Source organism: Schistocerca serialis, chromosome 6, assembly GCF_023864345.2.
Source record: "Schistocerca serialis cubense isolate TAMUIC-IGC-003099 chromosome 6, iqSchSeri2.2, whole genome shotgun sequence".
In the NCBI taxonomy this organism is placed as follows: domain Eukaryota; kingdom Metazoa; phylum Arthropoda; class Insecta; order Orthoptera; family Acrididae; genus Schistocerca; species Schistocerca serialis.
In genome coordinates, this window is record NC_064643.1 from 609326919 (window position 1) to 609342741 (window position 15823).

At 37.6% G+C, this 15823-nt stretch overlaps 1 protein-coding gene across 2 annotated transcripts in view; it reads right to left on the reverse strand.

Annotated features, from left to right (window-relative positions):
* Positions 1–3276: 3276 nt before the first annotated feature.
* The window catches only part of LOC126483764 (baculoviral IAP repeat-containing protein 6-like), a 140843-nt gene continuing 128296 nt past the window's right edge, over positions 3277–15823 (reverse strand). For both annotated transcript variants that reach the window (XM_050106910.1, XM_050106911.1), the window contains exon 7: positions 3277–4793. In XM_050106910.1, coding sequence (XP_049962867.1) covers positions 4680–4793 — 114 coding nt within the window. In that variant the 3' untranslated portion in view covers positions 3277–4679. The remainder of the gene's footprint in view (positions 4794–15823) is intronic.

Here is a 15823-nt window from a genome sequence, read left to right on the forward strand (position 1 = left end):
AAATATAGGATACAAAAACCCAGTAAAGACTCGAGACAATACACATTTCTTCAGTCCTTAGCTCCTAGAATTTTTCTCTCTTTAATCTTACTACAGCTTTACATGGCGTGCTTTCCTTTCTGTGAAAGAATCTATTACCTCATCAAAGTTCGTGAAATATTTTGCTACATGAAAAGTCGAAATGTTGTTGCCTAATACTGAAAAAGCTGTTAATGCAAATAGGACCCAAGACTGGTGTGGTTTCCCGATCTGATTACATCTATTTTGTCACTCTTTGCTAGATAAAATGAAATAGGCCTTTCTAATACTGCAACAATTTTAATCCACACCAAACGAGACTGTTTTGGCACAAATGGTCTTTTTTGTAATGACAGAATATAATTCACAAAGTACCAATATCAAGTGCCTATTAGGCCTACTACAAGCAAAAAGCCTTACGTTAGGAAGTAGTTTCACACTTCATTCATACGCTCCAGTTTCTCAAGTACAAGATCGAAAAGTAGTAGCACGAAATTTTTATACAAACTTGGAATCGTCATATTGTTCCATAATTTATATTATGTCCCCGTTTCTTCTCCTTCCTCATTCTAACAAACAGTCTTGTTAGCACTAGTTTTGCAACTGTTCCTGCCAATGTCAAAGCTTATTCACGGGTTAACTTCACTAACTTTGCCAGAATCACCGGTTTACTTATCCCGCGATTATCCTCCGGTTAGGCGTTGCTACATGTTTGTACAACGCGTATTCCGTGCTGCTTCCAGAATAGAATTTAAAGCCGCTGCTAGCCGGTGACTGTACAACTGGCCCTTACTAGTATAGCAATCTGCCCAAAAAATTTTCTGTCAAAATTTCATTTTCGTAGATACACGGAGACCACCCCCATGAACCATGGACCTTGCCGTTGGTGGGGAGGCTTGCGTGCCTCAGCGATACAGATGGCCGTACCGTAGGTGCAACCACAACGGAGGGGTATCTGTTGAGAGGCCAGACAAACGTGTGGTTCCTGAAGAGGGTCAGCAGCCTTTTCAGTAGTTGCAGGGGCAACAGTCTGGATGATTGACTGATCTGGCCTTGTAACATTAACCAAAACGGCTTTGCTGTGCTGGCACTGCGAACGGCTGAAAGCAAGGGGAAACTACAGCCGTAATTTTTCCCGAGGACATGCAGCTTTACTGAAGAGAATAGAAGCTTTCGAAATTTGGTGCTACAGAAGAATGCTGAAGATAAGGTGGGTAGATCACGTAACTAATGAGGAGGTATTGAATAGGATTGGGGAGAAGAGAAGTTTGTGGCACAACTTGACTAGAAGAAGGGATCGGTTGGTAGGACATGTTTTGAGGCATCAAGGGATCACAAATTTAGCATTGGAGGGCAGCGTGGAGGGTAAAAATCGTAGAGGGAGACCAAGAGATGAATACACTAAGCAGATTCAGAAGGATGTAGGTTGCAGTAGGTACTGGGAGACGAAGAAGCTTGCACAGGATAGAGTAGCATGGAGAGCTGCATCAAACCAGTCTCAGGACTGAAGACCACAACAACAACAGATACACGGAGAAGGTACTACGTAATCTTTCTTACCTGTTATTCGTTTATTTCCACTCCTGTAGTCTGAATCTATGGATTTACCTAGTAATTATAACAATGCTCATCATTCGCAAACCCAATCAACCACACAATCAGACAGCGGTTGTCATTCATCCATTCGGTCTTACTCCGCTCAGCTTGTATAGCCCCTTTTGTCTGTAGGAAACTTTGTTTCTACATGCGACGAGGATTCCCCTGACAGAGACATCAAGTACACTATGCACACATTCGCAAATCAACTTACGATCGATTCAGAAATCAACTTAGAATGTGTTCAAAAACTGACAGGAATGTGTTTCAAAGTCATATGAATAATCGATAGACTAACGTGCGCTGGATGCTAGTCGCTTTGTGAAACAAGGTTTTTTCCCTCATTCGTATGAATTTGCCCCCCACCCCCTCCTAGAACTGGGCCTGCTGTGCATGCAAGAATCTAGCAGCTTGGGCGCTCCAGTAAAATTTTTCCCGGTAGCATCTAGCTGCTTGCTGTGACTGCTTATTACACAGCCAACAGCCACATTTCTGTAGCCAGGAACGGGAGAAGATACTACTACACTGCACATGCGCATCATCCTGCACATAACTGCTAAAACGAATCTAATGTAAACAGTTGTGACGTCACGTTCATCGGAGGCAATCTGTTGTTAGGGAACATTGCGTAGTCTTCCTAAAGCCTTTGACACATTTTGCTGTTGGCAGGTGCTTGTATGAGCACTGCGTTTTGTTGCTGTATATGGTGCATTTCCTTTGCAATTTAAGTTTTATTTTCGTTTTTTCTCTCGCTCATGTTTTATTGTTGCAGTATTATTCTGAAATAACGGTAGACAATAATATCCTTTGTTAGAGTATCCGTTCTTGCCAGTCAAAATTACAGAAGTTAAATTGAAAACAAAAACAATGAAAACTTCCCGGAATTCTAAAAAATTCCTCGGTTTTTCCCCGATTTTCTCCCGGATGAAAAAATTCCCGGCTTTTTCCCGGATCGTATACACCCTGGTTATTGGAAGACTGCTCTACAAAACGTTTTGCCAGAGATTCAAACCTTTCAGCATTTTTCAAAGTATCGACTGACTCTACATGACAGAAGGGTCCCTGGTCAACTTCAGTTGCACCACATTCAATAGGAAAGCGCCAGGCCAAGTGCAAAGGCAACTCACAACACGGACATTTTGCAAAAATGTCTCCACATAATTTTGTGTGTTTTCCCAGGAAAGAGAGGACAAAATTAACTGCAGAAAAACTACTAGCTGGTTTCAGCTACTATAACTACACCAAAGACACCTTGAATGTTTATATCCACCTTCAGTGGTGCTTCTCTCTCAAGTCTATATTTTTGACCATGACATCATTAAAGGTTTGTTGTACACTTAATAGCAGATTTTTTTATGGAGTTGGAATGAACATATTACACAAAAGTTAATCCTAACAGCTGCAGTCAATACATGGTGTAGGCTTCACTATAAGGAAGAGTTTATTAACCGAGTCTTTCCTTTTCTTTAGTTGTTTGTGCTCTGGTGTTTGATGAGTATATGCTCTTCTTCAATAACAAGTATCACAACTAACACTTCCAATTATCAATTTCTGAAACAAGTTATGACTCATGTCCATAAATTTCCGACTGGCACTTCTGTTACCATGAAGTTATTTATTAAACGAACAGGCATCAGGTAACATACAACAATGAAACAAAAATGACGAAGAACTTTTTTATTTTTAAGTTTGTGCAAAATGGTTTATATGATACAGTTATCACAACATATATCTTATAGTAATTATCTGGAAAACAGTTTTGCAGGAGTCTTAACTGGCTGTAGAGAAAGGTAAACCTAACAAATAATGTGAATATATTAAACTTTTGTAACCAATTTCTGCATTAATTGTGTGATAAGAGATGTCAGGTGAGAAGTTACAAATTGTAGGTAAAAAACACACAACAGGTATTTCCACATATAATAGTAGCAATTAAAAACATTCAGTAGAACAATGTACATTTATTCTTTTCACAATAAAGTGTAAATGTTCTCTCTCTTTAACCACTTCTAACAACATGTTACAACATATTACTTGATTACCGAGTCCTTTATTTGTTCCTGTATGCTTGCATATATATCTTGCTTAGGGAATAAAAAAAATTGCTCAATTCACATTACAAATGTGAAATAAATTCATCATTTGACAGTTTCCATCACAATGTTTTGCTTTGCTGCTGGAATGAAGCATACATATGGATTTTTTTTAACATCAAATTCTCACAGATTTATAATTTCACAGTTATTTTGCTAATTTTCCACTCAGCTGTGATATATTATGATTACACCTAGATGACACTCAAAGCACAAACGACAACACTATCTAAAATGTTAATTGAAACTATCAACAACAATTAAATGCTATATTTCAATAACAAAGAACAAAATATTCAGACAAAGCTACAGATACACAGTATTACACAAATCACATTTTTAAGCAGCATGTAAAAGTAGACAGTGAATCTCATCCCCCAAAAAAAGAAAGGATTTCTACTAGTGGCACTAACAACAAAACTCGTAGTAAATTGTATGGACACACTTTTTACTTTTCTTTTCCAGGGGTGTGGGGAGGAGGCTTGTGTATGTATATCACAGATTGCAGCATTAGAAATTCTGAGGCAAAGGGAGGAAATACAGTAGGAAAAGCCGCAGAATTCGTTTTCCATCAAATGGTTAATTCTGGAAGATGAATCCACTGTGACCACAGTTTTATGTGCAGCACCGGAGTTGCATATTGCTGTTCCCCAACAGGGTTACTTCTACTTAAATATACTGCTTTTATTATTTGTTTTCTTCACATTTAAATATTACATTTCTTTTATGTACAATATAAATAAATTTAAACATTGTACAACATAAAATAAATGAAATAAGAACAAATCTGCTGCAAAAAAAATTTCTTCCCAAGTTAAAAATAAACAGCTGACAAAAAAAAAAAAAAAAAACTGTACACTGCACAGCCGTGACTCCTGGAAACATCAGCAGATAATAATAAATTTCTCTCACTTATCACAGATTTATTATATATGGAAAAATCTGAACATCAAACATTCCAGAAGAGAACCTTTATTCTGATGACTTTGCTGAACGAATCAGTTTTTCAAGTTCTTTCTTTAGCAGACAATATGCTTCAGTAATCTCTTTTCCACTGCGTTGTTTCCTTATATACTCCTTCAGTTCCTACAAATAAAAAAGGAGAGACAGAGACATAAGAAATCGTGCAAAATTTGAGTTAGCCATTGTATAGACTTAGAACAAACATGCTAAAAACGTCTGTAACTAAAGACAAACTATGCATTTCAGAACCACATTTCTATTAATAATGAAGAATTCAATGGCTTTAGAAGTCGGTATGCAAAGTCATAAAGAAAACACACATTCATCATTATCATCTCTTTGATGGGCTAATGAAGAGCCTAGTATTTCATTATTGTTTTTATTTTTACAATAACACTAAATTTAAACACACCTATCAGTGCCTTATAGTCAGTAACTACCTTTATTTTGAAATTTAACAGATGTAGATGTAGGGAACATGCAGTAGGGAACCTGCAGAAGTCCTCAGCATTTAGAAGGCCTAGATTAGTTGCAAAGTCAGACAGAAAGAAGTAGGTTCTGCTGCTAGGTAGTTCGCACGGTAGACGTGTGGGCCAGCAGTTGCAGGAAGTGTTGGGGAGTGAGTACCAGGTCACCAGCATTGTGAAGCCTAGTGCAGGGTTGGCTCAGGTGACTGACAGCATAGGGGAGTTATGCAGGAATTTTACAAAGGAGGATCAGGTAGTGATAGGGGGTGGAGTAGGGAACAGACTTGATAGGGACTGGGAATATGATGTAGGTGGTGACCTGGTAAAGATAGCAACTCAAACTGGTGACACTAATGTGCATTTCATGCAACTGTTGCGTCATGATTAGCCTATCTTAATGCGGCTGTTAGGAGCATCAACAGGGGGCTGCAGAGGGTGCTGATGGCAGAGGGCATGGGTCACATTCCAGTGGTGCCAGTTGCATCAATCAGTAGATCAGGTTTCACTAGGCATGGCTTGCACCTCAATAAGTATGGGAAGGGGAGGCTGACAAAGCTTATAGGAGACAATGTAGTGGGTGGTGGTGGGATCACTCATGGAAACATTCCTGTAGTAGTTTGTGTTAGAGGTATACCTTTTTTGGTTTGAAGTCAGCTGACAGGTATACCTGCTTAAAGGTAGTCCCTGTAAGAGCTCACCTTCAGATGTCATGTTTCCAAGTAGAGAAGGATTAGCATATTTCATCAAAATATAAGAGGTACTAGAGATACAGTTAGTGAACTGCTCACAGATATTGCCTCTCAAATTATTGGTATGTCGGAGCACCACTTAAATAATTTGATAATTCAGAGGCTTCCTTTACCAGGATACAGATTAGCTTGGCTGGTTTTCGAGGAGTTCCTTGCGGGGTGGGGGAGTGGCTATGTATGTAAAAAAACAGTATTTCATTTGAGTCCATAGACCTATCATGGCACTGCACTGAACAGATATTTGAATGTTGTGCAGGGGCAGTTGAATTTAGTGAAACTAAACTTCTAATTATTGTTGTTTATAGGTCCCCTAACTCAGACTTCATAGCATTTCTGCTCAAGCTAGAGAGGGCTCTTGATTCACTTTGCAGGAAGTACTAGAAATTAGTTATATGTGGTGACTTCAATACAAATTGTGTATGATGGTGCAAGAAAAAGGATGTCGGTAGATCTCCTAAATTCATATGATCTGATGCAGACTGTGGTTTTTTCCAACTAGGGTGCAGGGGAACAATAGCACAGCCATAGACAATATTTTTATTCATTCTTCATTACTAGATGGGCATTCTGTTAGTAAAAGTGGGAATGGAACGAGAGTGACAGGATGTTTATAGTGCTGATAACACAGATGATAAATATAATGCTTTCCGTAACACATTTCTCATGCTCTTTGAGAGTTGGTGTAAGTATATCATGTAGATCAAAGTGGGAATTACATAAAAAAGTTAGAAGTAGTCACAATCCAGCTACAGTGGCCCATTAGAAACAGTACTGTAAGGTCCCTAAACATGTTATTAGGTAGGCAAAGTAAATAGCTAAGTCGCAGGATAAAATTGAAACCCTATGGTCAGTTGTGAAGGAAGTGTCTGGTCAGCAGCACGAGTTCGATGATATAAAGTCAGTTCGCAGTAAAAATATTTCTGTTACTGATAAATCAGATATATGTACAGTATTTAACAATCATTTTCTGAGTATTGCTGGTGAATTAAATAAAAATTTAGCTTCTACAGGGAATCATACTCTCTTGGCAAATGCCTTTCCGAGATTGATGTCGGAAATTCTCCTCTGTGATGCAGACAAGGGGGACATTGAGGCAATAATTAAATTGCTGAAGACTAAGGGCTCTCATGGTTGTGATGGAGTGCCTAGCTCAATATTACAGTACTGTGCTGCACATGTTAGCCCTGTATTTAGCCACACTTGTAATTTTTCCTTTAGAAATGGTCAGTTTCCTGAACGATTGAAGTACTCAATACTAAAGCCGCTTTATAAAAAGGGGGAAAGGGATAAGGTAGACAATTTTAGACCTATTTCTATGCCATCAGTATTTGCTTAAGTTATTGAAAAGGCTGTGTATGGAAGGATAATTGATCATTTTATATCACACGATTTGCTATCAAATGTATAGTTTGGCTTTAGAAGTGGCTTAACAACGGAAAATGCTATATTCTCTTCCCTCTGTGAGGTACTGGATGGGTTAAACAAAATGTTTTGAACACTAGGTATTTTTTTGATTTAACTAAGGTATTCAGTTATGTTGATCATAAAATATTGCTCCAGAAGTTGGACCATTATGCAATATGAGAAGTAACTCACAATTGGTTCACCTCTTACTTTAACAACAGATAGCAAAAGGACATAATTCACAACATTGAAAATGGCTGTAATGTGGGGTCTGAGTGGGGTAGGTCAAGGGAGGGGTGCCCCATGTATCAGTGTTGGGGCCACTCCTGTTCCTTATTTACATAAATGATATGCCCTCTAGTATTACAGGTAACTCTAAAACATTTCTGTTTGCTGATGACACTAGCTTGGTAGTAAAGGATGATGTGTGTAACATTGACTCGGTTTCGAACAATGCACTTCATGATCTAAGTTCATGTCTTGTAGAAAATAAACTAATGCTAAATCACACAAAGACTCAGTTTTTACCATTTCTAATACACAATTCAACAAAACCTGACATTCAGGATCTTGTTCAAAGACTTACTGCTGCCATTTTTACTATCCGAAAGGTATATGAAGTGAATGATCATTCGACATAAAAATTAGTCTACTTTGCTTATTTTAATTCTCATGTCGTATTATTATATTCTGGGGTAGCTCTTCCCATTCTAAAAGGATATTTTTGGCCCAAACATGCAGTTTGGACAATAAGTGGTGTAAGTTCACGAACCTCTTGTCAACCCCTGTTCATGAGTCTGGCTATTTTGACACAGGCCTCTCAATATATATATTCCTTACTGTCATTTCTTGTTAACAACATTAGCTTATTCCCAAGAACAAGCAGCTTTCACTCAGTTAATACTCAGCATAAATCAAACCTGCATTTGGATCGGACTTCCGTAACTCTTGTGCAGAAAGGTGTGTAGTATACTGCTGCATCCATTTTCAATAATCTACCACTCAAATTCAAAAATCTAAGCAGTAATCTGTGCACTTTCAACTCTAAACTGAAGAGTTTCCTCATGGGTCAGTAAGCTGATTCTTGTTGTATTGTTGATTGCACTTAAATTTACGGATTGACTTTTTTTGGGTTCATAAACATTTTATTTTTATATGTTATTACTTTTATGTTGTAATTTCATGTACTGACATGTTCCATGACCTTTGAGATTTGCTCCTCAATTTGGTCCAATGAAACTTGTAAAAAAAAGTTTCATGTGAACTGTGCTGTGTTTTTGGTATTCTGCAGAACTATGAAGCTACTAATTGAAAGGAAAAATACTGAAGTTACAGAGTATAAAGTTTGTAATATGCAACATCTCACACTGAAAATATTGTATTACAGTTTACCATTACAGTCAATACTGTTTACAGCAACATTGCTTCTAATGACATATTGGCTCTTACAGCAAAATCTAACAGTAAATCTTACGTAAATGCTATATTTAAAAATTGCTTAGAACTAAATCGCTTATTGCAACATATCATATAAAACAACGTATTTTTAATTACTTTTTGAAGAAATATATCGTAACATCCAATGTTCGTTTTTGTTTGTTACATATTTGGGGATCAGTAACAACAATGTAACGCTTATTTTCGAACTCTTGTTTTCTTTATATTGTTAGTTTCAAATCAGGCATTAAAACAAAAGCATCGCCAAATGCAAAACACATACACACATCTTAAATGCAAAAAGCAAACAAAGCTAACCGATTACCTTAAGTAGGACTGTATACTGTGCTGTATAGCATTTCAAAGTTAAAGCAAGTAGTTAAAAAAACTAAACAACACTATCTTTGCTGTGATTGTAGAAAAACAATATTCCAAAATGTGTTACCTTTTCAAAGTACAGAGTTGGATTAATAGTGTATTTTTTACTGATGTTTCGTTGTTGTGTGTGTGAGATATTTTCAATGTGTTAGGTACAGTATATCACATTTCTACAACATTTTAAGGAGAAACATACGAGAAAGTGTAGTCCTTCGTGTAATTTACGTATCGGTATAGAATACTGTCCTTTCATTTTTGTACTGTTCATTAATTTTTGTAATACACTATCTGGAATGAAGTTATGTCATTCATGACTATTATACTACACAGCACTTGCAGTAAGTTTTAAACATCCTCAACATTTCATCTCATTCATTATACCTGACTGTTTTCAACATTATTGAATGGTGTACATGGTTGCTATTCCTTTCTTAATTTATTTTAACAGGCTGCTGGCATTTTATTGCTGTAGGTACTGCATAAATTAAAGGTAAATTCCTCTTCAGTCTCTCTGCACAAATTTTGTACTGTAAATACAGCAAGCATATTTCATTTCTGCTACTTTTTGAAATGTTAATTCTATGGCACCCTAAAATTTACAGACAAAAAGCAAACACCCAGTTTGTATGAGTATTGGCTATAACGACCATGAATAGTCCAGCCCCTTCGATGTCGTTATAACCGGTTCCAATTTTATCGTCATTGGCGAAAGTTTTGACCTCAGCTCCAATTTCACATCTGTGGGTGACAACGAGCCTGTCACTGAGAATGAACTTCACAATGAAGATTGTATTAGTTTCTGATTGTTACGGCATGCCCTGGATGAATTTTTCCACTGAAGGTGTGAATGAAAGCTTGGAGAAGTGCTCCATAAAATGGAGGAATAACTTTAGTGCAACTGATACTTTGGATCTCACTTGACAGCATTACACAGGCTATGATCCATATCTAAATGCTATAGGCAAGAGGGTAACTGCATGTCTGATTGCTGAAACTATCATTGTATCCATACATCTAGATATTAAATGCCATACAGTTCCAATATTCCTGACGTCTTTTCTAGGGTAACTGTTTCCGAGATACAGAGATTCAACATAGCTAACCACTACTCAGAGAATGGCATAAATGAGAAACGCTGTAGCTCAGGCTGGACTAGGGTTATAACTGAACAACATTCCATTAGTAATGCTCATTAGGATGCAACATCACAGAAAGTCACAGAAAGTGTGTCCATTCACCTTAAGGGTTACGGGCTAGCAACTTATTTTAAAACAGTTAAAGGAGAGGGCAAGTTGTTATATACACGCAAAACTTTGAATGAAGTCCCAGGTCTTAGAGAGAACTAATTACATACTGCATTGAACTAGCTTCTTAAAGCTGTGCCACAATACTGGATGTGGGTTACATGTGATCTAGTGGCTATAAATTGGTACAAACCCATGAACAGGAAACGTTTCACCTGGCAAATGACGAGTACAATGGAAGATTTTTACACAAACAATTGGAGACAAACTGTATCTATAGACTTTTACATAGATTTATGTCAGTGTGAACTTAAGAACTCTGTGTGTTCAACCTTGGCTTTTTCCATATAGTAATATTCCAGTGATGATGGAATTTCATAGTTCAAATGGTTCAAATGGCTCTGAGCACTATGGGACTCAACTGCTGAGGTCATTAGTCCCCTAGAACTTAGAACTAGTTAAACCTAACTAACCTAAGGACATCACAAACATCCATGCCCGAGGCAGGATTCGAACCTGCGACCGTAGCGGTCTTGCGGTTCCAGACTGCAGCGCCTTTAACCGCACGGCCACTTCGGCCGGCCTTCATAGTTCATCTCACCAACATCAATACACTGAAAAGATGTAAATGGCATGCTATTGTATCTGCCTGTAAAGATGTTACCCATGGTCACTTGTCTGCTTCTACTGCGAAGTTACAATCCACACTATTTTGAACAAACATGGCTGTCCTAGTCACATGACATGTTTCCTTTTACAAAGGAATAATGTCACAAAGTGTCCATGTAGAGAATTTATTTTATCTTTTATCCAATTCTAACATGGTCTCGTGATGACAGTGATGAGCACGAATATGTTACTGTACATGTAACTACGAGTTACAGTTGGTGGAGGAACCATTTCCGAGTGGTAATGAATAAGCAAATATTACTGCAAACAGAGAACTGCTACTATGTCACATATTAGAAATTATGTCAAGCATAAAGAACTAAAGAACTGTTTTTGGGCGGCAGATGAATCAAATACTCTGTTTCATCAGCAGAACACAAAGGTGAAACATCTACTAAAAAGACTGCCTACACTACATCTGTCCATCCTCTTCTAGATAACTACCGAGTGGTATGGGATACTTACAACAAGGGACTGATGGAGGTCATCAAAAAAGTTCCGAGACAAGTAACTCATTTTGTATTATCACAAAATTTGGGAGAAAATGTCCTGTATATGATAAACAAGTTAGGGTGGTAATCGTTAAAACAAAGGCAGTGAGATCTTTTCACGAAATTTCGATCGTCAACTTTCACCTCTGAATACCAAAATATTTTGCTCATGTTCACCTCCATATGGGGAAATTACCATGATAAATTGAGAGAAATTAGTGCTTCCACAAAAATATTTATGGGTTAGTTTTTCCCCACATGCTAGTCAGGAGTGGAACAGCACAGAAATAGTCAAAGTAGTTCTATGCATTCTCTGCGAAACACCAAGTGTTAATTGCAGAGTACTCTGTAGATGTATATTAATAAAACCTGTAAACTGTTTTACGTGAGAGCAACAACCACACTCAAAACTGTCTATGAAACTAACTTTGTTTAACAACAACATCTGTTATGTATTTCCTGTCCAATTTATGAGGCAGTGCGAGGCAGGTTCCACACTGTAGTATAGATTTGCAATTGAATACACACACACACACACCAGTTGCTATATGCTTATCATTGTGACAACAACAGTCAATCAGTGTGTGTACTCTCACAATGATAGATGTATAACCATTGGCAGATAGCCTTGAGGGCTGTAATCGGTTGTGACATTTCAAATAAAAGTGCAACTGGTGCATTTATTCGATTGCAATTTTTTTGATTAAAGTGAAAAAATAAATAAATGTTCATATACTGTTGTATAATCAGTGTATTATTATTATTATTATTATTAGTATTACTATTATTTCAAATTTTGGATCATAGTATTTTCCATTCTCCAAATAAAATTCTGAAGACACAAGATGTGTATGATTTCTATCAGAATTAGGCTCACTACATGTTAATTTAAAAACTACTCAATATGCTTTATTTTACTTTTTAAACACAGCACATCAAAAATTACTCGAGAACTCTCCAGCAGCTAAGGTGGCCTTTCACTCCAACTATGTCATAAAACATCAAGATCTCTGAAGCCATTTATAAAAGGAAACACTTGTAAAAATAAAACAAGGCCTTGTTGCTAGTTAATTATTTTTAGAAGTTATTTAATTGGAGGGTTGACAAGAGTATGGTGTGTCAGTGACTCTTGTGTGGTGGTAATTTTATAGCCTATGGGCTGTAGCAGCTCACTAGCTTCTCATCAACTGTAATATAACGTAACAGCTTCACGGTTCATAGGATATGCCATTCTACAGCTTGCTCGTAACATTTCTCCAGCACTCAACAGGACAAATAGTACTTGCAAAATTTGAGAGATGACACATAATGCCTTTCTACAGGTGTACACAAGCTCTACACAGTTGCTGTAGGTGAGTTATGTCTGAACACCATACCCAGACCAGAGGCAATCGGATTAGTTTGAAAAAGACCCAAGAAATTCATAGTGCATTCATTATTTAAAACGTGTTTCACCCTAAATCCTGGAATATTGAAATATGACATGAAAAGTTGCACACATACTTTTCTGCAGAATTACAAAATAAAACTTATTTTGTGGCCATCCCTGCAGGCTCTTAGTTGTTAGTTGCAACTGATGTAAGGTTGTCGCGACACTGTAGTAATGGAGCGTCTTCGATCATTCTGTATGCTAACACCCTTACAAATGAGAAACTGGGAAAGGAGCTGTGCGACGAGATTAGTGAGAGTGTGTTGGTTGGCTGACAGAACATGCAATTATTTTGAGACATGGAGATTTTCCAAATCCCAGTTGCAGATGCTGTAAGAGGGGCATTATGTATCACAGAAATATTTACTGTTAAAATTCTAAGGGCATGCATTTCAAAAAGAGTCAAGCAACAACTATCTCGTAAAATTATCACTAATGTAAAATCAGAAACTGGAGCTCACACAGATGTGCACTGAAGGTGGTTGTTCTCTGCAGGCATCAATGGCAAATTTAATTGGAAAAGGTCAGTTTGTGGAGTATGTATGTAGATGTAGAAAATTTGTGTGTGAGGAATGTTTCCTGAAAGTTTGGCCGTACCTTTTTGTAACACCCTGTATACATACATACATTCTCCACAAGTGACCATATGGTGTGTGGCAGAGTGTACCATGTACAACTCCTAGTCATTTCCCTTTCTGTTCCACTCACAAAACTGAGTGCAGGAAAACAACTGTGTATCTGTCTCTGTGTGAGCCTCACTTTCTCATATCTTGTCTTTGTGGTCCTTATGCAAAATGTTGCCAGCAGTAGAATCAATCTGCAGTCAGTTTCAAAGGCCGATTCTCTAAATTTTCTCAATAGTGTTCCTCAAAACGAACTTTAACTTCCCTCCAGGAACTCCCACTTGAGTTCCCAAAGCACCTCCTAACACTTGCACGTTCTTCATACCCATGGCAACAAATTAGCAGCCTGCCTCTGAATTGTGTTGGAATCTTCCTTTAATCCAACCTGGTACAGATCCCAAATGCTATAGCAGTACTCAAGAATAGGTTGCACTAGTGTCCTGTATGCAGTTCCCTTTATAGATGAACTGCAGTTTCCCAAAATACTCCCAATAAACTGAAGTTGACCGTTAGCCTTCCCTACCACAATCCTCACATGCTCATACTATTCACGTCACTCTGCAACATTACACACACACATATTTAAATGACAGGACTGTGTCAAACAGCACATTACCAATTCTGCATCTGAACCTTATGGGTTTGTTTTTTCCTATTTATCTGCATTAACTTCTTTTTTTCTACATTTAGAGCTTGCTGCCACTCAACACACCAACTAAAAATTTTCTTTGAGTCTTCTTGTCTCCTCCTCCTCCTCTCACTCAACGACACCTTCCCCTACACCACAGCATCATTAACAAACAGCAGCAGACTGTTGCCCATCCTGTCTGCCAGATAATTTATGTATATAGTATATAATAGCAGTCATATAACTCTTTCCTGAGGCACTTATGACAATATCCTTGTATCTGATGAATACTCACTGTAGAGGGTAGCATGTTGGGTTATATTACTTATGAACTCTTCAAACCACACTCATTCCTGGTAACCCATTCCATATGTTCTTGCCTTCTTTAACAGTCTGCAATGGAGCAACATGTCAAATGCTTTCCAGAAATCTAGAAATATGGAATCTGCCTGTCGCCCTTAATCCACAGTTTGCAATATATCGCGAAAAAAGGGCAAGCTGAGTTTCGCGTGAGCATGTTGATTCATGGTCATAAGCTTCTCAGGGTCAAGAAAACTTACTACATTCAAATGGAGAATATATTCAAGGATTCTGCAGTTTAATTCATGGTCATAAGCTCCTCAGGGTCAAGAAAATTTATTACATTCAAATGGAGAATATATTCAAGGATTCTGCAGTAATCCAATGTTAAGAATATTGGTCTGTAATTTTGTTGGTTTGTTATTTTGCCCTTATTATTTATAGGAATCGCCTTCACTTTTTTCTAGTCACTTGGGTCTTTGCACTGGGCAAGATAATTGCGATAAATGCAAGCTAGGTAAGAGGCCAATGCCGTAGTGTAGTCTCTCCAAAACCAAATTGCAATTGCATCAGGATCTGGCAACTTACCTGTTTTTAACTCTTTCAGTTGTTTCTCTATGCCAGGTGTGCATATTAATGTATCATCCACATAGGATGTCCACATGATGGTCAAATGTTCTGTCTATACAATTCTTCTGTATGAACAATCTTAAATGCAAAATTTTGCTATCTTCAACTGCCACACCAGACTTGTCAATGAATGGCTGGACGGAATCCCTAGACATGCTTAGCGATTTTACTTAGGTCCTAAATTTTCTTGGGTTCTCTGCCAGACCTATTGGTAATGTTTGACTGTAGCAGTAGTTGTATGCTTCATGCATAGACTTTCACAGACACACGAATCTCTACTAACATTTTTGTGTCATTTTCTGCTTTCTCAGAATTTTCTAATTTTGCTGTTAAAGCATGGCGAGTCTCCTCCATCCTTAACCTACTTATTAGGTATATGGTTCTCCAGACCATAATTTACCGTCTTCTTAAACTTTGCCTACAATTCCTCTACCTCTCTCCTTGCCTTCTTGACTGGATTATTAACTTCAGTAATGATAGTTTCTATAATGACATCATGATCACTATAGCCCACTCCTAATGACACACGATAAGGTCTGGCCTGTTTGTAGCTATTAAGGTCTCTGGTATTTTCATTGTATGTGGGTTGCTGAATTAGCTGCTCAAGACAGTTTTCAGAAAATTGTTCAAAAGGACTTTGCAAGGCTGTCTGTCTGTACCTCTCTAAACAAATCCATACACATCCCAGACTATATTTGGTACCC